The 22,428-nt window shown below is 44.3% G+C and overlaps 1 protein-coding gene across 4 annotated transcripts in view; it reads left to right on the top strand.

The window, feature by feature from the left end:
- LOC117366563 (testis-specific gene 13 protein-like) overlaps nt 1-22,428 on the top strand; it is a 50,037-nt gene that overhangs the window by 17,993 nt on the left and 9,616 nt on the right. For 3 of the 4 annotated variants that reach the window (XM_033958042.1, XM_033958041.1, XM_033958044.1), the window contains 4 exons: nt 4,467-4,561; nt 6,905-7,111; nt 8,101-8,231; nt 20,043-20,176. In XM_033958042.1, the coding sequence (XP_033813933.1) occupies nt 4,467-4,561; nt 6,905-7,111; nt 8,101-8,231; nt 20,043-20,176 (567 nt within the window). The remainder of the gene's footprint in view (nt 1-4,466; nt 4,562-6,904; nt 7,112-8,100; nt 8,232-20,042; nt 20,177-22,428) is intronic. The other variant, XM_033958043.1, reaches the window with a different exon arrangement.

Below are 22,428 nucleotides of genomic sequence, written 5' to 3'. Positions count from 1 at the left end.
GGAAGTGTTCAAGCTACAGGGTAGCTTAACTTATGGGCCAGCGATGTCACAGCCCTGGACGTTTGATGGACTTTAGCACCGGCACCCTTGGTCAGAGCATCACCTGGTCCATAGATTAAGCCTAGGGTTACTGGAAAACTTGGATATGTGCTCTTTTTAGGCAGGGGTATCTTTATGCACTGTGCCCTCATTTCTTCTGAAGGTGGTTTTGGCATTTCATGTCAGTAAGGAAGTTTGACTACCTGTGTTTCAGTTGAATAATAAGATGGCAGTCAGTAACCCAACAAGGGAGATGGGGGTTATCGCCCTTTTGGTGAGAGGTCATTTATATGTTCCGTTCAAAGAGCTCCTAGCACTTGGGCAATAGGTTTGATTTCTGGAGACTAGAATGGCAGACAGAAGGGTTTACAGAAGAGGCCTACAGGGACACAGTAGAGAAGTTCTACCTCTGTGCTGCCATGGAGGAGAAAGGTCTCCTGAAGGGAGAACATCGCTGTGGAGAGGCAAGAAGTGATCCTGTAGCCAGGACCTGCCTTTCAATGTATTTATTAATGACCTGGAAACGGGGACGAAATGTGAAGTTATAAAATTTGCGGATGACACCAAACTCTGTAGCAGGGTTACAACTGCCGAAGTGTGTGAGGAACTACAAAGGGACTTAAACAAACTGGAGGAGTGGGCGAATAAATGGCAGATGAACTTCAATGTAGGGAAATGCAAGATCATGCATATAGGGAAAAAGAACCGGATGTTCAGCTACCAAATGGGGGGGATTAGTATTAGAGGGAAGTAGCCTTGAAAGGGACTTGGGCGTACTGGTGGACACAACAATGAAGTCAACGGCACAATGCGCAGCAGCCTCAAAGAAGGCAAACAGAATGTTGGGTATTATCAAGAAGGGTATTACAACCAGAACGAAAGAAGTCATCCTGCCGTTGTATCGGGCAATGGTGCGCCCGCACCTGGAGTACTGTGTCCAGTATTGGTCACCGTATCTTAAGAAGGATATGGCAATACTTGAGAGGGTTCAGAGGAGAGCGACACGAATGATTAAAGGCATGGAAGACCTTTCATACACTGAAAGATTAGAGAGACTGGGGCTCTTCTCCCTGGAAAAGCGGAGACTTAGAGGGGACATGATAGAAACCTACAAGATCATGAAGGGCATAGAGAGAGTAGAGAGGGACAGATTCTTCAAACTTTCAGAACATAAAAGAACAAGAGGGTATTCGGAAAAGCTGAAAGGGGACAGATTCAAAACGAATGCTAGGAAGTTTTTCTTTACCCAGCGTGTTGTGGACATCTGGAATGCGCTTCCAGAGGACGTAATAGGGAAGAGTATGGTACTGGGGTTCAAGAAAGGATTGGACAATTTCCTACTGGAAAAAGGGATAGAGGGGTATAGATAGAGGGCTACTGCACAGGTCCTAGACCTGTTGGGCCACCGCGTGGGCAGACTGCTGGGCACGATGGACCTCTGGTCTGACCCAGTGGAGGCATTTCTTATGTTCTCTCGCACTGAGGCTGTCTCTCTAGGGTCTTTTGCCTAGAAGGGAAGGGTTAGCAAGGCTGTTGTAGTTGGAGACGTGATCATTAGGTATGTAGATAGCTGGTAAATTCAAGTATCACTTGTCCAGAGTTGTGGAGTCGGTACATAAAACCTTCAACTCTGACTCCTTTATTATGATATCTCTAATTTGACTCTGACTCCTTTATTTATATGTCTATGTAGTGTTGTACTACAATCATGGTGTGGCTTCTTAGGATTTTGGTTTAATTTATGTTTATCATTTTTGGTCAGACATTACGGATTTGGCATTTGTGTTGTGTGTCCAAGGTAAGCTGTTAGTATGAATTTTCTATGTAGTGCCGGGTTTTGAAAAGCTGTCTGAACCCCCGGACATGTCCTCAAAAGGAGGGGGGAGGGGAGATCCAGACTTCTGGTAACCCTAGGGAGGGGCAGGCTCTCTTATTGGAACCCTACAAATGTTCTCACTTTCTCCCTTTCAAATTTTTGTACAACTCAGCCCTGGATTAACCATCAAGGAAAATCAGCACACACTAAGCATACTATACCACATGCATAGGATACCGCTAAGGGCTCCTTTTACGAAGGTGAGCTAGCGTTTTTAGCGCGTGCTAACCCTGTGCTACACGGAAAATACTAACACCAGCTCTAGGAAGGCATTAGCGTCTAGCGCGTGTGGCATTCTAGCGTGCGCTATAACCACTAGCGTACCTTCGTAAAAGGAGCCCTAAGGGTCCTTGCAAAGCGAGTTCAAAGACTATTCCCACTCTTGTGTTAGAACTCTTCTCTCCTTCCAGATTTTCCGTAAATCTACGAAAACGCTGTTATTTCAACAGTTCTTAGAAAATTGTTATAAGGAAATGATCTTCTCTCTAGGATGTCGGATGAGGGTCTTCATTAATAAGTTATTTTTTCTCTAATCTAACTACTTTCACTCTGATTTATCAATTTATATGTGAACTGAGTCGAACTCCTTATGGGGAGATGACACGGTATATAAATCCAAGATTTAGACTAGATATTTTTTTTTTCTTTTTCCCATGACATGTTTTATTTTTTATTTTTTTAATTCTTTATTCATTTTTTAAATCCAATAAATAGTGCAACAGGTTAACAAGCAAATAATATAATAGACAGCAATCAAATGATATATAAGTACTTAACACCCCCTCAACCCTCCCACCCACCCCACCTGGATGTGCCCAGCATTCTTTTGATGAATCAAAGGGAAATAATAATAATACTTAATATGAATCAATGGCACCATATAATAATAATACTTAATAATTAATTCTTACAAAAATTTGTTAATGGACCCCCAAATCTCCTTAAATTTACCATGGTGTCCCAATTGTAACAAATTCATATGTTCAAATTTATATATTTGGCGTAAGGTTTCCCGCCAAAATCTATAATTTAAGTTGATTTCCAATTTTTTGTAATAAGTTGCATAGCAACTCCTGTCATAATGAGAAGTAATTTGTTCTGGTTTGCCTTGATCAGACTCTTGGGCAATAATGACGTTCCAAACAAAACTATATCATATGGCAATGATAATGGAACTTCCAAGCTCGTATTAATTTGGCCCCAAATAGATCTCCAAAGTTTAAGTATCAATGGACAGTAGAAAATTAGATGATCCAGTGTCCCTACATCCAGATGGCAGTGCCAGCATCTATTAGATTTTGAACTATCTAACTTTTGTAACCTAACAGGGGTCCAAAAACTTCTATGCAACAAAAATAAAACCAGGTTTGTCTCATAGATGCTGACGCTGGACATCTCATCCTCCAAGACCAAATTTGTGGCCATTGAGATGCAGAAATCTGCTGCTTTGTCTCAATGCTCCAAATGTCTTTAAGACTAGTTTTTGGTTTCTTATTCAAATATTCAGATATTAATTTAGGGTAGATTAATATATAGCTTGCACAGATGCTCAGTTCTGGCGGTATTTTACAAAAGGCTTTGCTGATGCATATTTCCCAGCATTCCCGGCAGAAGCAGCGATTTATGAAATATATAAAAACACACACAGTATAAAAGGAGTAACATGAACTCAAATTTCCAGGTAGAAGTGCTGAATTTACAACTTCCACGTGCATGTAGAACCCGCCAGGGACAATTTTGCTCTGTCTAAGCCAGCTCAGTCTGTGTACCAGGTGAGGCGCTATCTCGGGGCACCAGTGATAGGGGGTGTCAACATTCCAGTCTAGTCTACCTTCAGACTCCTAGAGTAGTGGCTCCCAATCCTGTCCTGGAGGACCCCCAGGCCAATCGGGTTCTTAGGATAGCCCTAATGAATATGCATGGAGCAGATTTGCATGCCTGTCACGTCCACTATATGCAAATCTCTCTCATGCATATTCATGAGGGCTAGCCTGAAAACCTGATTGACCTGGGAGGTCCTCCAGGACAGGATTGGGAACCACTGTCCTAGATGCCGGACTAGAATTTTGGCACTCTTTATCACCTGTGTCTCACCTGGTCCTGCAGGCGTGGGGGGGGGACTTGAGAGGGTTGGGGAGATATTGAATCACAGATAACAGATGGGAAGTGAGAGTGTGGAGGGAGAGATACAGATTGTTGGGGGGAGCAGCACCAGTACAAAGTTGGCTTAGGGTTCCACAGTCCCATGAGCCAGTTCTGGCCCAAACCATCTTCCACCAAGCCTGCTTGAAATCTCTGCACAACATGGGTCTCCCATGTATAAAAGAGCAGATTTCCAGAATTATTTGCACATGTATGTGATCTACAGATATAAATGCCACTGTCTGTGGAAATGCTTCTAAAATGGCCCCATGACATGGTGGACTTCTTCCACAGCATAGATGTAGCTTAGATATCATTCTAGAAATATTGTATCTAACGTTCCCCACAACCCTTTCTCCCACTGGCATCCACGAGGGGGACATTTCTCAATCACTCTTGTGTCTTGCAGTGAATTCAAGTGCAAAAGATCTCTGGAATCTGCTGAGGGAAAAATCTGAAAACAAGTTCTCCCAGCTGGAAAAAAAGCTGGCTACGACCTATAAAGTAGGACCCTCATTCTTGAAACGAGTGTTATCTTATTTTTTAAGTACCAATTTGCAGAAAAAAAATTCTGTTTTGACATTGTTTCAGATCATTGATTGAACCATATCCAGGTCATTCTCTTCTTGCTTGGACTGAGAACTTCTCGGCACCTCCTCGTATATACTGCGCCTAAAAAAAAATTAGTGTTAACCAGAATGGCGCTTAGAATGATTCTACAAGTTCCACGCACCTTTAATAGAATCACGGTTAGCGCTGCTGTGTGATGCTTATGTTAGCCGCAGTCATGTAGGCCAGCTAAAACCAAGTCCAAATGCCTGCGCTACGTTTTGCGTGGATCTGGTGCATTCTATAACGGTGGTTCCTGGAGAACTACTAGCCCAGTCGGGTTTTCAGGATAGCCCTAATGAATATGCATGGAGCAGATTTGCATGCCTGGCACCTCCATTATATGCAGATCTCTCTCATGCATATTCATTAGGGCCATCCTGAAAACCTGACTGGCCTGGTGGTTCTCCAGGAGAGGGTTGGGAACCACTGGTCTAGAACATTACACTTAACATAAAGGAGCGCCCCCACTCTGCCTGTAGCCAGACCCCCCCCTTTCCAAATTCACACACTGCAGCTGGTGCATAACTTTCACAGAATTGTGTTTTCCGAGTTGTGCGCCTTAGTCCCAATTAGTCAATAACGAGGTGTTAATTGCCATTAAGGCCAATTGATCAGTACATAGGCCGAGCAGTCCAATATATCTTTAGGCCCCATTTATAGAGTTTGGGGGGAAATGGGGGTTTTCCTGCTTGCTTTCATTTTTTTAATAACATGCAATGGCATGAGGTAAGCGGTTGACGTTTCCCGTGTTGTTGCAAATGACAGCCGATCCTTACAATTTAGGTGACTGAATTACTATTCAGGGCCAACTCAATGGATTACGATGCCCCGCCCTCTGCCAGTTCCCTCCTTCCTCCTCTGACACTACTGCCCGCTCCCGGTAGGATGCAGCTTCATAGGCCAGTGTCAAGCAGTGACGTCGGAGGAGGAAGGAGGGACGTGCTGTACTTCCCTCCTCTGACATCGAACGCTGACCCTCCCTCCTCACGACAGATGACCTATGAGGCCACATCCGGCCGGGTCCAGTCAGGAGAGGGAGGAGGAGGTGGGAAGTGTTCAAGCTACAGGGTAGCTTAACTTGTGGGCCAACGATGTCACAGCCCTGGGCGTTTGACGGACTTTAGCATCGGCACCCTTGGCCACAGCATCACCTGTTCCATAGGTTAAGCCTAGGGTTACTGGAAACCCTTGTCTGGGTTTTGGAAGTCCCCAACGTCAGGGCTGTATCTAGAGGGCATTTGCGCACATGCAGAGACGTTGATGCAATGACTTCATATGCATGAACACTTGCGTGTGACATCGTGTCAACGTTTGCACATGCACAGACACCCTCCAGAGGGGGGTTTTGTTGGAGGGGGGGTGGAATGGGGCAGAGCTGAAGGTGAAACAGGGCGGGGCTAAGGCCGGAACAAGGTGTGACCGGTTGGCCTCTTTTTTAATAGAGCAAATCTGGCAGACCTAGTTAAGTCAGCCTGTTAATATTTATCTATATAAACAGTTCAATTTTGAGTGCGACACAATTTGTGTTCTAAAGAAAAAAAAGAGACCGATAAACAGGAGAAAATCATCATTTCTCTAGACCTACATAATTCTGATGGTCTCATCCTCCAAGACCAAATTCATGGCCATTGAGACGCAGAAATCTGCTGCTTTGTCTCAATGCTCCAAATGTCTTTAAGACTAATTTTTGGTTTCTTATTCAAATATTCAGATATTAGTTTAGACTAGATTAATACATAGCTTGCACAGATGTGTATATTAAGCAAGTATTTCGTAGTGTAATTTTCCTAACAAAAAGGGCAGTTCCTTTGCCGATGATTTCTGTGTATATGAAGAGCTATCAGAGCCATATCATTTGGTGTTTCTTTGTAGATTTAACCCTAGCGTTATCTCATCCCATCTGAAAAATAGTCAACTTTGCAGTCAGTCTTTACAAAGATTGTATAGTTTGCTGGGTAAAACCAGGACTGGTGCAACCGAAGTGACTTGGGTCTACTTTATAACCTTAGCATAGGTGCTTTCTACTCCAAACGTCAAGGACTGCCAATACTTTGTGCAAATTATATCACGTGTATACAAATACAGCTGATAAACATTTCCTTCTGGCTATCCTGGAAACCAGATCTGTTGACAGACCCACTTCCCCTCTCTCCTGCTGACAAGTTCTTCCCACTGTCTACAACACGTTGGTTAGACGTTCAATAATGATGTTTTACTTTGTGGTTTATTCCGTAGGACTCCGGTTTTGTCTGGCTGTCCAAAAGTCGCTTCGAAGAGCGTGTCAGTCTCTATAAGAAAACCATAGGACTTATGTACAGAGCGGCAGAGATCAACCAGAACAAGGCATCTCTTATCATGGCCAATAACCCTCTGCCTGACCTCAACAGCTGGCAATGGAAGGACACTCCAACGCGCTACCTCTGTGCAGATACTTTTGAAAGGGTAAAATTGTTGATCGTGATTCATAGACCCTGGAGCATCTCATGTATGTCCATTAATAGCACACATGTTCAGTTCGGATGTTGGGGAGAGCATTTATGAGGGGGCCAGTGAAAAATTATCAGCCCAACCAAGAAGAAAATGATGTGGAGCCATGAAACTTAGAAGTTATTCCACACTTTTCTTGACACCTTGGTAGGTGCCACTATGGATTAGAGATGGCCGCCATTTTATTTTTTTCTAATGTGTTTTTAATTGGTTTTAAACAATGAGATCAATTACTGCATCATTTATCACCAATTAAAACAATTAGGTTAGGCAGCGGCAGGGCGACCATTACGAAAATCAGGGTCTTTGTACCTAGACTAGACTAGAGAATTAACAAAAACCAGATCAGGATTTACTAAAAATTACCAAAGTCTCAGTGCCAGGGCTTTTTTGATGGGGTACCGGCACTTTTTCCATTGTTTGATCAACTAGACCCCCCCCCCACCTGTATTAATAAAAGTGTTCAGGTCCTGAGCTATCTTTTCATGGATTCTGTGGCTGGTTGCAGGGGGCCAGTTTACAGTGGGATGGGTCCCTCAGTGATCACCCCACTCCTGAAGAATGGCCCAGTGTTTGAGTACACTTCTCCCTCCGTATTCGCGGTCTCAGCAAATGCGGTTTCGATTATTCATGGCTTTTAGCTTGCTGTCTCCTCCCCACCCTAATTACGTCAGCTTGCATAGAGAAATTGTTGATTCCAAGCATTTACAGAGAAAATCGCCGATTCCCGGCACTTTCTTCACCATGTTTTGCCTCTCCTTCAGGAACAGGCCAGGTCTCCCTTTGCTTTATTTTTGGTAATTCATTCAATTCTCACCATTTCTTTGGCTATGGTGTCATGTGTCATTGCACCAGCCAGGGCACTCTAGAGCATTTTCAGTGCCACAGTACGCCTCACTGGAATAAAAGCGCCCATCTAATTTCTCATTTCTTCTTTCCTCTAGAAGCCAGCTGATTCCAATAAACACTTACATTTACCTCCTTTGAAATGCCACAAGAATCAACTGACTGGGACAGCTAGAAACACCTCAAATGTGATCACCACATCTACGAAGGCTGGCAAAAGGAGTTACAGGTATTTTACCACACTATTTGCTGTCCCTCCCCAAACGATTGTCCTCCATATTGAATTTAGTGGTTGCTAGAGGACGTGAAAAGCAGAGACCACGAAAGTCAACAGAAAAGAAAGAGGAACGTGTAAAAAAAAAAAAATAAATAAATCGTATCATGTTGAGGAAAAGGTTTAGGCAGAGGTCTGCATTCGTATTTACGCATTCTTCTTCAGAGAAGAAGCCAATCAACACAAAATTGGAACATTTTAGACTGTCGCTCATAATTTTAAGGTTTCCTCAACAGTTAGTTGCGACTTGCGGCTGCCACAGAGGTAGGTGGTCATTCCTGCAAATAAGAGAAAAAGGGGCTCTATTTCAAAAGAGAAAAACATCCATAAAGTGCCATTTGCACATTCCCCCCTCCATGCCCCCTATTTTACAAAGCCACGTTACAATTCCTGTGAGCGTTGGAGCTGATACTGCTGCAACCGGCAATAAAGCCTTTGTTTGCTAAAATGTCCAGACTGCCATTTTCAAAACATATTTATTTTATTTATTTATTTATTTATTTAGATTTATATCCCGTTCTCCCAGTAGCTCAGAACGGTCTACAAGTAAACATACACAGTAGAAGTAATTAGGCAAATAAGATGTACAATAGGTTTAGGTGCTTGGACATACAAAATTGTGCAATATTTATCAGGGTACAAACAATTTTTCAGAGTACAGACAATTTATCAGAGTACAGACTAAGAGAGGACTATACTGAAATTTAGGAGAAGTTAAAGGGGAGAGAAGAGAGAGGTGGGGTTTAAGGGGGGGTGTAGACTGAGGGAGATCTTTAGTTGAAGAGGAGGGTCTTTACCATTTTACGGAATGTCAATAAAGAGTTCTGTTGCCTGAGTTGGGGGGGGAGTTTATTCCAGAGATGTGGGATGAAGTGGCTGTAGGATCGTTTGCGGGCAGTTTCTGAGAGGAGGGACCTTCCAGGGGGAATGCATAGGCGTATTTCTGATTTTGAGCGGAGGGAGCGAGTGGGGGTGTAGATGGGAAGCTTAGATTTTATGTAGGAGGGGGTGGTGGCATAAATTCTCTTGTGGGCTACTGCTAGGGCCTTGAAAGCACAGCGCTGGCTAATTGGGAGCCAGTGTTCAGCGCGGAGTGCTGGGGAGACGGGATCATGGTAGTTGAGGTTGTGTAGGAGGCGGATAGCTGCATTTTGGACACGTTGGAGGCGTTTGAGATTATTTTTGGTTAGTCCATTAAATAGGGAGTTACAGTAATCCATTCTGGAGAGGACATATGCGTAGAGGAGTTGGGCGAGGTCAGGTGTTTATTTGGACAGTTTTCTGTGCTGTTTGACTGCAGTGCATCTGTGTTTCAAGGGTGTTTTTTTTGGGTGGGATTAGGGCAGACTTATGATGCTGACTTTTTCTACAATAATGGAACATTGCAAACTTGGATGTTTGAGGCAAGACCTGTTTCAATAAAACATAAGAGCCAAAAAGGTAGCCAAACTACCCAGAAAACCATTGGAGGCATGAAGGCGAGGCTACCCCTTATGAGGCCACTCCTTACTCCCCCTGTGATCACTGACCCCACCCCACCCCACTCCCTTAAAGTTGTGAATGAAACGGTATATATCAGCATTTATGACAGCTTCAGATGTTATGGCCAGTCCCATTAGAGCAGCAAGCAGAGTCACCTAGTGGTCAGTGCAGTGAACTGCAGAATAGGAGACCCAGGCCCATAACCCACTCTAAGTCATACACTTGTGGTGGAACGTGTGAGCCCACCAAAACCCACACAAAACCTGCTGTTCCGACATATAGATGACACCAGCAGGCATAAAGGCTTTTAGGGTGGTTTTTTCTCGTATGAGGAAAGACTAAAAAGGTAGGGCTCTTCAGCTTGCAAAAGAGGTGGCTGAGGGGTGTAGAAGGGGTACAAGTGGATCGATTTTTCACTCCGTCAAGAATTACAAAAGGCTAGGGGACACTCGATGAAGTTACAAGGAAATACTTTATGTTTAAAACAGTTTTATTAGGTTTTACATGTACATAGAGACAAGATCAGCCAGATCATCAAGCAGTTTACCTAAACATCATAACTGTACCCAATAAGTCCCATCACCAACCCCCAACCCCTGCCAACCCCCTTCAAACTCCCCCCCCCACCTTCCCACCCACCCACCCCCCGTGGGAACAGCCTCTAACAGTTAGGTCAATTCAACAATCTACTGCGTACAACCGGTGTTAGTGTAGAACAGAATGGTATCCAACAGCGTAGGTACAAAACACCAGCCTTAGAGTTCATGTCTGTAACGGATAATCGCTCATAACCTGCTAACTGGATCATTTGCGTGCGCCAGTGGGAAACTGTTGGGGTATGTGGTGACAACCAGCATTGAAGTATAGTTTTAAGTCCCACAAAAATAGCCTTTCTGGCAAACATCGCTGCACCCGGTCGAATGGGCCTCATAGTAAGTTTTAACGTGAATAAATACGTATTGGTAGGTATCCAAGTGCATTTCCAGATAGATTGTACATGTAGGCAGATACGTTTCCAGTATGCCTGAATGCCCGGACAGTGCCAGAACATATGACCCAAAGAGGCTTTCGGGGCCATACACTTCAAACAACAATCAGTAGGACTGATACGTGCCCGAAATGCCCGAGCAGGAGCAAAGTATGCCCGGACTAGAAACTTGTAGTATCGTTCCCTTTCTGCTACCGACAGCTGAAGTTTCATGCCCATTGAAAAGCTCCGTTTTAGTATGTCCACTGAAATAGTAATCTGTAAATCTTGTGTCCATTGCGATGCCAATAAAGCATAGTCCAATTCTCCAGCCAATTCTTGTAAGAATCTATGGTGTGTTCGCAGTGGTACAGGTTCTTGTGCCGTTAGGCAGATGGCTTCCGATAGGTGTTCTCGGATAGAGTCAGATAAGGCTGTTTCCGATAAGGTAGTGACATAATGATGGAGCTGCCTGTATTGGAACCAATCCGCCGGTGTTAGTACTGATGAATCACATAACATTTGAAAAGATTGTAATTGTCCATTAGATTGCAGTACATGGAATAAATAAAATAGCCCCCTCCCTCTCCACCAGGTCTGGGCGCCCATATCCATACCTGGAAGAAAATCTCCATTACCAGCCACCGGTAGATATGGAGTCACATTAGGTCGAACGGTTAATCGCCGGCAGAGATTCCTCCAAAGTCTACGCAGGGGTAGGAGAAACACATCCCCATAATTGGCTTCCCGTTTAGGAAGGCATTTAACATGTAACATATAACTAAAATGATAGGGGGCATGTGCCAAACACTCCACCCTCGTGGCTGAGAAATGAGATGTCCCACAAAACCAGTCATTCAAGTGCCGCAGTAAACAAGCCTCATTAAACCTCCCCAAGTGCAAGAGACCCAGACCCCCTTGAGAGATAGGCAAAGTTAAATTGCCTAAGGGGATTCGGGATCTCCTGCCTCGCCATAAAAAGTGAGATAATGCACGATGATGAAGCCGGATATGTTTGTGTAGCAAATAAATGGGCAAAGTTTGTAGAACATACAGCCACTGTGGGATCATCATCATATTGTATAACGCAATCCTGCCCATTAGTGTCAGTGGGTAGGATCTCCATGCCTGCAACCGTTGTGTAGTTTGGGTAAGCAGTGGGCGAACATTAAGTGTATAGAGTGTTGCCAGATCTCTCGGTATACGAATTCCCAAATATCGAATAGATGTTGGGGCCCATACTAAAGGGAAGGGGTCGGACCATGATTCACACAGTGAGAGTTGTAATGGAAGCACTAGAGATTTCTGTTTGTTTAATGTCAGGCCGGAATATATGTGGAATTCATCCAATATCTCCAAGGCACGCTTCAAGGAACTGTGTGGCTGAGCGAGTGTAAGTAAGATGTCATCGGCAAATGCCAGTACTCTTATCTGAGAGGAGCCCTCCCTCAGCCCAACCAGAATATCATCCTTTAATAAAGTTCGTAGTAGAGGGTCTAGATAAAGTATGAATAGCAGCGGGGATAGTGGACATCCCTGACGTGTGCCCCTACCAATATTGAATGGCTGTGTCAAAAAACCATTGACCAAGAGGGACGCTGTTGGTGACGCATATAACACCCGCAAGGAAGACTCAAACCAACCCCCTATTCCCATGTATTCCAGTACCTTAAATAAGTATGTCCAATCAACCTGGTCAAAGGCCTTTGCAGCGTCCAGACTGACCAATATACCCGGGTTGGACGCTTGTTGAGCTCTAGACATTGCTAGCAACACCCTCCTAACATTCACCACCGAATGGCGGCCTTGGACAAACCCCGTCTGAGCCTGGGAAATCACTAATGGCAGGAGTGGAGACAATCGATTTGCCAATAGGCGGGCCAGTATTTTTATATCGACATTTAGGAGGGATATCGGACGATAGGAGTCTACTTCGTCTGTAGGTTTGCCTGGTTTCGGTATTAATGTTATGGTGGCCGCATTGGCATGCAAAGGAAAGCGGCCCTTCTCCAGCGCCACCACAAAATATCCCAGGAGAGGTTCACACACCTGCAGAGACATTGTTTTATAAAATTCTGTGGAAAACCCATCTGGTCCCGGGGCAGTGTATGATTTTAATTGTGTGATTGCTCTTTGTATCTCTGTGCCCTGGATGGGTCTGTTTAAGGTTGATCTCTGCAGGTCAGTGAATTTAGGCATACCCGCGTCTTCCAAATAGTCAAGAACATCGGGGCCCATTGATGTAGTATGACTAGCATAGAAGTTCGAAAAGTGTGTGTAAAACGCTTCAGCTATGTCGGGTGGTGTTGTAAGATAAGTGTGCGTCCCAGACTTCACTCGGGGTATGTATCGGCCATCCTGCCAGTGTTTAGTTAGTGTGGCTAGCAATCTGCCGGTTCTATTACCATAGCGGTAAAACCTATATTTTCTGTAGAATAAAGAACGCTTGATTCGTTCGTGTAATAGTGCATTCAAGGCTACTTGCGCTGAGTTCATATCTTCACTGAGCTGACGCGACGGGTTGTGAAGAAATTTGGCTTTCAATTGTGTATATCGCTTTTCCAGTCTAATAATACCCTGGGCAATTCTCTTGCGGCGTGCTGATACATATGATATTATCACCCCTCTAAGTACTGCCTTAGCCGTGTCCCAAAATAGATCCGGGGTATGTACATGTTGCCCATTGGTTGCTAAAAATTCTTCCCAGTTAGTTTGTAAATATTTTTTGAAAGATGGGTCATCGGCCAGATAGGAGGGAAATCTCCACCGGAAGTTTCCCTTGGGGGGAGCAGTCCAGGATATATCCAACCAAATAGGACAATGATCGGACAAGGCTAATGGCCCTATCGTCGCCTCTGTTATTCGCGAGAACATAGATTCTGTTATGAGGATATAATCTAATCTGGAAAAAGTTCCATGTGCTCGTGACTGGTGTGTGTAGTCTCGTTCAAACGGGTGCAGTAACCGCCAGGGATCCACCATACCCAGGGACTTGCACAAAAAGGGCAGTCCCCTAGTGTCGGTTGCAGTTGGAGACCCAGACACTCTGGATCGATCAAGGGAAGCATCTAGAACTTGATTGAAATCCCCCACCACTAGAAGAGGAATTGAAGTGTCCTTAAGGCCTAAAGTAATCAATGAATTAAAATATGTGGTCGAGTAGCTGTTTGGCCCATAAGTTATTAATAATCGAAAAGCAGTGCCTTGCAGTGTTATATACAACAGCAATGACCTACCTAGCTCGTCTTTATGGCATGATGTGACTACACATTTCAAACCTTTTCGTATTAACAAGCAAACACCAGCTTTTTTGCCTGTAGAGGATGCATGAAAAACAGATCCTACCCATCCCCGCTTCAATTTCTCATGCTCCTCAGCAGTCAATTTAGTCTCCTGCAAACAGGCCAAATCCGCCTTGTGGCGTTTCAGCTGTTGCAGGATTTTGGTCCTCTTTACAGGAGATGTTATACCGGCTACATTCCAGGAAATTATTCGAAGTGTGTTATCCCCTATGTGTACCCCCTAGAAATTGCATAGTGACAGTGAATCTCCAAATCCACGTCTGGGCGCCCAGCCTCCCCCAGACGGTCAGCACATGAACCCAATCCATTGGCATTAGCAGCAGTCGTAAACATAGCATATACATCTTTAATCTGACCTGTGAAATACATAAAACTGATTCCTGTTCTGTCCCCCAAGGCTGTTCCCACCCCCCCCCCTCAAGCCCAACCCCTCCCCCCACCTCCCCAACTATCCCAACTAGCATATCCCGGAGGTATATGCAAGAGGTTCGAGGAGACACCCACGGTGCCCCAATCCTTTAAACATTTGACATACAGTCTCAAACTAGAAAGCCATAACATAACAACAGATTCAATTGTAAAATCCTGAAAGTACATCCTAGCCAAACCCCATACAATTACGTGATATGATCTTCAAGGAGGGTCCCCTTGGGAGTCCAGCTGGGTGTTGATGAAGTCAGCTGCCTCTGAAGCCTCTGTAAATGAATGCCATGTGTGTGCATGCTGAATTTTCAAGGTTGCCGGATACAGAAACAGAAAACGCTGTTTAAGGTCCTCCAGGCGTTTACAAAGTGGATAAAAGCCTTTTCTTTTTTCAGTTAAAGCCGTCGAGTAATCTTGGCTAATGCGGATAGTTGATCCTCGCATCTTTAAGACATCTTTTTTAATCCTGTAGTGGTGTAAAACTGCAGCTTTGTGCCTGTAATTCAGAAATTTTACTATTACCACTCTCGGTCTGTCTTCCTGTGTTGGCCTCCTACCCAACCGGTGAGCCCGCTCCAGGCATAGAGTGCCAGTTTCCACTGCCTCCGGGAATTCCAATTCCAGCCAGCTTTCCAATTCCGCAGGTAGATTAGCATCAGGGATCAGTTCTGGGATCCCCAGAAACCGCAAGTTGCTGCGTCTGGACCTATTTTCCAGGTCATCAATTTTTTCAGCCTGTCTGTGCACAGTTTCTTGTAAGGAGGCCAAGTCTATTTCATGTGAGGTGATAGTATCTTCAGATGCAGACACCCGATGCTCCAGTTCCGTCGTGCGGGCCGTGGTATCAGTTAGTAGTTGTTCCATTCGGGTCATTTTAGCCGTTAGAGCCTCCAACTGTGGCCCCAGTGCCTGGGTCACCGCCGTCTTGATGTCGGTGAGGGCGGCATCAGTGAACTCTGCAACCGCCGTCCCCGATGCGGCCGCCATCTTGGACACGACCGGAGCAGTTTTTTGCTTACCCGCCCTGACCGGCTTCGATCGCGGCGGTTCTTGAGACCGGGTCAGGTAGTGGTCCATCAAAGCCTGATGCTGGGCGTCTGCGGGGGATCCGGCCAGGATGAATTTCAGCGCGGTTTGGTTCGCGTGTGTGGATTGAGGCCCGGAGCCGATGTGAGAGACGTCTCACCGGCTCATAGCGTCACGTGACCCCCTCAAGGAAATACTTTAAAACCAATAGGAGGAAATATTTCTTCACTCAGAGAAGAGTTAAGCTCTAGAACGCATTGCTAGAGGTTGTGGTACGAGCGGATAGCGTTGCTGGTTTTAAGAAAGGTTGGACAAATTCCTGGAGGAAAAGCCCATAGTCTGTTTTTGAGAAAGACATGGGGGAAGCGACTGTTTGCCCTGGATCGGTAGCATGGAATATTGCTACTCCTTGGGTTTTAGCCAGGTATTAGTGACCTGGATTGGCCACTGTGAGAATGGGCTACTGGGCTTGATGGACCCTTGGTCTGACCTAGTAAGGCTATTCTTATGTTTGCAGTTGGATACAGTAGGTTTTGGAGGGCTCACCATACAATGTGGTAAGATGTTCACTGCAGTGCCCCCTACAGCTCTTCTGGGATATCTGTGTGACCTGTCTACTGAGAATTCTGCTCTTCCTATGTCCCAGTGGTTAGCTTTTGTGTGTTTTTCATTTGGACTTTTTTTGTTTCCAAAAACAGTTCAAAAAGATAGATGCCCTGAGGATAAACACATCTAAGAAATGGCTATTTTTGAAACAAAAAAGATAGATGTAACATAGTAACATAGTAGATGACGGCAGATAAAGACCCGAATGGTCCATCCAGTCTGCCCAACCTGATTCAATTTAAATTTTTTTTTTTTTTTTTTTTTCTTAGCTATTTCTGGGCGAGAATCCAAAGCTTTTCCTGGTACTGTTCTTGGGTTCCAACTGCCGAAATCTCTGTTAAGACTTACTCCAGCCCATCTACACCCTCCCAGCCATTGAAGCCCTCCCCAGCCCATCCTCCCCCAAACGGCCAGACAGACACAGACCGTGCAAGTCTGCCCAGTAACTGGCCTAGTTCAATATTTAATATTATTTTCTGATTCTAAATCTTCTGTGTTCATCCCACGCTTCTTTGAACTCAGTCACAGTTTTACTCTCCACCACCTCTCTCGGGAGCGCATTCCAGGCATCCACCACCCTCTCCGTAAAGTAGAATTTCCTAACATTGCCCCTGAATCTACCACCCCTCAACCTCAAATTATGTCCTGCTCTGGTTTTACCATTTTCCTTTCTCTGGAAAAGATTTTGTTCTACGTTAATACCCTTTAAGTATTTGAACGTCTGAATCATATCTCCCCTGTCTCTCCTTTCCTCTAGGGTATACATATTCAGGGCTTCCAGTCTCTCCTCATACGTCTTCTGGCGCAAGCCTCCTATCATTTTCGTCGCCCTCCTCTGGACCGCCTAGATGGGTTTTCTAGTTTGAAAATGGTCATTTTCCCTACTGCATTTTTGGATGTTTTCTGTAAATTTCTGAACCTGGATTCAGAAAATGCCGTTCAAAACCTCCTAAATAGACCAACCCTGATTTTTGTGACGACCCGAGATGCATAACTGCAATGCTGCCACAAAATAAGCAGCCTCGGGGAGATCGTCTGTACATATCATGACTAGAGAATGACATGGGGACAAATTTTTCCCCATCCCTGCCCCATTCTTACAAGCTCCGTCCTCATCCGCACAAGTCTCAAACGCTTTAAAATCATAAGTGGCAACATTCTAGAGTTCGGACTGTGATGTCATAATGCCTCATTCCACCAATGCCTCAGCTCCGTCCTCATCTGCACAAGCCTCAAACACTTTAGAATCATAAGTAGGAACATTCTAGAGCTCGGACTGTGATGTCATAATGCCTCATTCCACCAGTGCCTAAGCTCTGTCCTCATCTGCACAAGCCTCAAACACTTGAAAATCCTAAGTAGCAACATTCTAGAGCTGAGATTGTGATGTCATAATGCCTCATTCCACCAATGCCTAAGCTCCGTCCTCATCTGCACAAGCCTCAAACACTTTAGAATCATAAGTAGGAACATTCTAGAGTTCGGACTGTGATGTCATAATGCCTCATTCCACCAATGCCTCAGCTCCGTCCTCATCTGCACAAGCCTCAAACACTTTAGAATCATAAGTAGGAACATTCTAGAGCTCGGACTGTGATGTCATAATGCCTCATTCCACCAGTGCCTAAGCTCTGTCCTCATCTGCACAAGCCTCAAACACTTGAAAATCCTAAGTAGCAACATTCTAGAGCTGAGATTGTGATGTCATAATGCCTCATTCCACCAATGCCTAAGCTCCGTCCTCATCTGCACAAGCCTCAAACACTTTAGAATCATAAGTAGGAACATTCTAGAGCTCGGACTGTGATGTCATAATGCCTCATTCCACCAGTGCCTAAGCTCCGTCCTCATCTGCGCAAGCCTCAAACGCTTTAAAATCATGTGTTTGAGGCTTGTGCCGTCAAGGCAGAGCTTACAGGGAGGGGACAGGGACAGCGACAAAACTCGCAGGGACGGGATGGGGAAATTGAGTTCCTGAGGGGACAGGGACAAATTTGTCCCCGTGTCAATCTCTAATCATGACCACCCCTAACAGAAAATTCACCTATACCTCATAACGGAGTCAGAATTATGACATCACCTTCTGCCCCACCCCTACTATTGCAAATCAACTCATAATATAAACAAAGTTTAAGATAACTGACCTTTTTTTAGGGCCTTTGTACTGTTGTGAACATCCGATCACCTGGATTTGGCAGAATATGAATTGGTCATTTTGGTAGCCCCTGGCCTCCTATAGTACCTTGTGGCTGGTTATGTGCACAGGAGGCATGCCAGAAGGACACTAGCGGATAAAAGGAGAATAAATAGGACAAACAGGCATTCCCCCTGTTCCAGTATATTCAGGGTTCTGGGACATTGATTCCCTGAGCTATATGCATAGAAGTAACCAGCAGCTTAGAGAAATTCTCTGGCAGCCCCCCTAAAACTATAGGCAGTCCCCATTTCAAGTTTCAAGTTTAATAATTTTTTTGATTAATCGCTTAATCATACTTCTAAGCGATGTACAGTTTAAAATTACATTTGTTGGGTGACAATACAATAAATAAGAATTCAATACAGAATTACAATCAATTTTAACATACTCATAACATTAGGTAAGGAGGAATGAAATACAAATCTATAAAGTAAAGAGAAAACATTGAGGGGAAAAATACAGAAGGTTAACAAAATAACAAAATATAACAAGATATAATTTAATGGGGTTGTAGGATATTAAAATTAGTTTTCAAAGGCATCCTTGAAAAGAAATGTTTTTAAATTATTTTTAAATTTTCCAAGTTCCTGTTCTTCCCTTAAAAATATAGGAAGGGCATTCCAAGTCTGTGGTGCGGTAACCGAAAAAATAAATTGCCGTCTTGTATTAATAACTTTCAGTGAAGGAATAGTCAATAGGTTTTGTTCATTAGATCTCAAAACTCTATTTGAGGAATATGGAATTAATAATTTAAATAAGAAAGCAGGAGTCTTATTACAAAGGGTTTTGAAGGTCATTATACAAAGTTTATACGTATGAATAACTGGAAGCCAGTTTGCATTTTTAAGAAGTGGTGTTACATGGTCAAACTTTCTAGATTTGGTTATAAGCTTAATTGAGGCATTTTGAATGATTTGAAGGCGTTTTATTTCGTTTAAACGCAATTCCTTTGAAGAGAGAATTGCAATAGTCGATTTTGGAAATCAAAGAGTGAATAAGAATATTAAGTGATTTGGAACATAGGAATTTAGAAATAGATAGAATTTTACATAATCTGTAAAAGGTAGTTTTCATAATATTACTAATATGATCATAAAAATTTAGTTTATTATCAAAAATCACTCCTAAAATCTTTAAATTATTAACTAATTGCAGGGGGATGTTTTGTATAGAAATTGGAGTAACAAGAGGAAAACTATCTTTCCATGGAAAAAGCATAACATTAGTTTTTTTAATGTTAAGTGCCAATCTGTTTGTATCCAGCCAGTGATAAATTTGGTCAAGTTTCTCATTAATCGCTAAGATTTCAGAGGTATCATTAGTGTTTAATGGATGCAATAGTTGTATATCATCAGCATAGGCAAACATCTGACTTAAGTCGGACTCGTACTTACGAACGGGAGTGGGGTGGGTGGGGGGTGTCCTGCTCTACCTTCAGTGTCCCAACACACTCCTCACCGTTCCTCCTGAGTCCCAATGCACCCACCTCCCTCCCTCCCGAGTTCCAACACGAACCTCTCTCTCCCTCCCTCCTTCCATTCTGTGCCCCAAGTACGTACATCCCTCCAGCAGGTGTTTACTTCTTCTGGCCGGCTCCTTCCTCCTTCCAGCTGCAGTTGTTTCTCTGCACAAAGCCAGGGGCGGCAGCTCCTAGGCGCGTCCATGGCTGAGCCGGAAGCCTTCTCTCTGAGCTTGATTGTAAACCTGGGAATTATTTGTTCACCTGAGCTCAGATGGCTGTATTTTCTGTTTTCTAATAACAGGTTTGCCTCAGAAGATTCTTTTAAAAGCGTAGGGCAGTTCTCCAAACGCTGTGTGGAAAGGAAGGAGCAGAGCCTGAGGCCCAAACAGTCGTATACCGGTAAAGCTGCCCCCAACTCAGCCAGCAAAGAAAATGGTAAGTACTGGATTCCAGCCCTTGTGTTCTTCTGACTTTTTATCTCTGGATCGAAATGGACCCAGTAAAGGTGGAGCTAATTCTTACCAAATCACTTAAGAGAATTTAATTAGCAATAAAACACAGATGCACTCATGCTTCTGATTTTCATTCAGGGCTGAAGGATGAGTTGCAGCTTCTAGGAATTCATGTGATTTTTGTCTTGCAAGTTTGGGGTCTATCTTTATCGAACGGACATGTTTTGCTATCAAATTCTTTTTCAAATTAGCGCTGCTAGATGGCGCAGGTAATAAATGCATCAAGTCAATACTTCACCCCTAGAACAATATTAGTATACTAGGCTTTAAGCCCGTTATATCAACGCCAGACGGGAATTATGTGGAAACAGATTCTGAAAAAGCCAAACTACTGAATGATTACTTCTGCTCAGTCTTTACCTGCGAGGCACCAGGGCACGGGCCACAGCTGGAAGCAAAGCAAAGCAACGAAGACCCATTTCAGAATTTTGAGTTCACATCAGCTGACGTTTACAGAGAACTGTCAGGACTCAAGGTGAACAAAGCCATGGGACCAGACGAGTAGCACCCAAGAGTGCTCAGGGAACTAGGCGATGTTCTGGCGAAACCATTAGCCATGCTCTTCAATCTTTCCCTAAGTACCGGGAGAGTACCCCTGGACTGGAAAACAGCAAACGTCGTTCCTCTGCACAAAAAGGGTTGCAGAGCAGAGGCTGCGAACTACAGACCAGTGAGTCTCACATCAATAGTGTGTAAACTCATGGAAACTCTACTTAAAGGTAAATTAGACTCAATATTGGATGAAGGGAATCTAAGGGATCCCTGTCAACATGGATTCACCAGAGGCAGGTTATGCCAATCCAATCTTATAAGCTTCTTTGATTGGGTGACAGGAAAGCTAGACTCAGGAGAGGCTCTGGACATAGTATACTTGGATTTCAGTAAAGCTTTCGACAGTGTCCCACACCGTAGACTATTAAACAAGATGAAATCGATGGGGTTGGGTGCAGTGTTCCCTCTAAGCGGGCGGGTGTTGTGAGCAAACTTTTTTCACTGTGAGCTAAAAATATCGGGCGCCAGCAAGTTATGAGCCAAATAAATATGTTGCTTTCTACCACAGAACTTCCTTACGTTTGTATGGAATCTATCCCCTTTCAACTTTAGAGAGTGCCCTCTCGTTCTCCCTGCCTTAGCTACTAAGTCTATTCCCTTCAGTACCTTGAATGTTTCTATCATGTCCCCTCTCAATCTCCTCTGCTCAAGGGAGAAGAGGCCCAGTTTCTCTAATCTTTCGCTGTACGGCAACTCCTCCAGCCCCTTAAACCATTTTAGTTGCTCTTCTCTGGATTCCTTTCGAGTAGTACCGTGTCCTTCTTAAAGTACCAGTGCTGGACGCAGTACTCCAGGTGAGGGCGTACCATGGCCCGGTACAGCAGCATGATAACCTTCTCTGTCTCTTCAGTCCAGCATCTGCCCCTTCCATTCACTGTCTGTCTTTCCCTGCCATCTCTCCTCCTGCCCCCCCCCCACCCCCCAATTTGGTCTAGCATCCATCATCTTCCTTCTGTTCCCCTCATGGTCTGGCATCTCTATCCTTCCCTCCCCCCTGTGGTTTTTAGCATATCTCTCTTCTCATTTCCTCCACTCAGATCTGATCATTCTCTGCTCTCTCTTCCCTTTTCTTCTCTGGTCTTCCTTCTCTATTTTCTGCCTCCATCTAAATTAAATTCTTTCTTACTATTTAGTCCCGTTTCCCTCTTTTCACTGTGTCTACACACAGCTTGTCACCCCTTTCCCTCACCCCTCCATTATCTTACTATTTTCTTCCCCCTTTATTTATCTCCTCCTTCCATCCAGTATGTGTTCTTTCCCCACTTCCATTCAGCATCTGCTCTCCCTTCTCAACTGACATCCATCTGCCTTCTGCTCTCTCTCCCTTCTTCTCACTTCCATCATCTGTCCCCTTCTCTCTCTCTCTCATCTCCTCCATTCCATCATCTGCCCCTTCTCTCTCTCTCTCTCTCTCTCTCTCTCTCCCCCCCCCCCAACTTCCATCATCTGCCCCCCTTCCCCTCACCTTTGTGGGTCACTTTCTTTCCCCTGGGGGGGGGCTCATGTCACAGGGGAAGCTTTGGCCGAGCAGAACCGCTTGATTGACAGTGGAACTTACTTGATTGATGTCGATGCTGGGGCCCGTTGCCGTTTGAAGGAAAAAAAAAAGGTGGAAAAAAGGAA

This window comes from Geotrypetes seraphini, chromosome 9 (assembly GCF_902459505.1).
Source record: "Geotrypetes seraphini chromosome 9, aGeoSer1.1, whole genome shotgun sequence".
NCBI lineage: Eukaryota > Metazoa > Chordata > Amphibia > Gymnophiona > Dermophiidae > Geotrypetes > Geotrypetes seraphini.
Note: the sequence above shows the minus strand (reverse complement) of the source record. Positions and strands in the feature narration are given on the sequence as shown.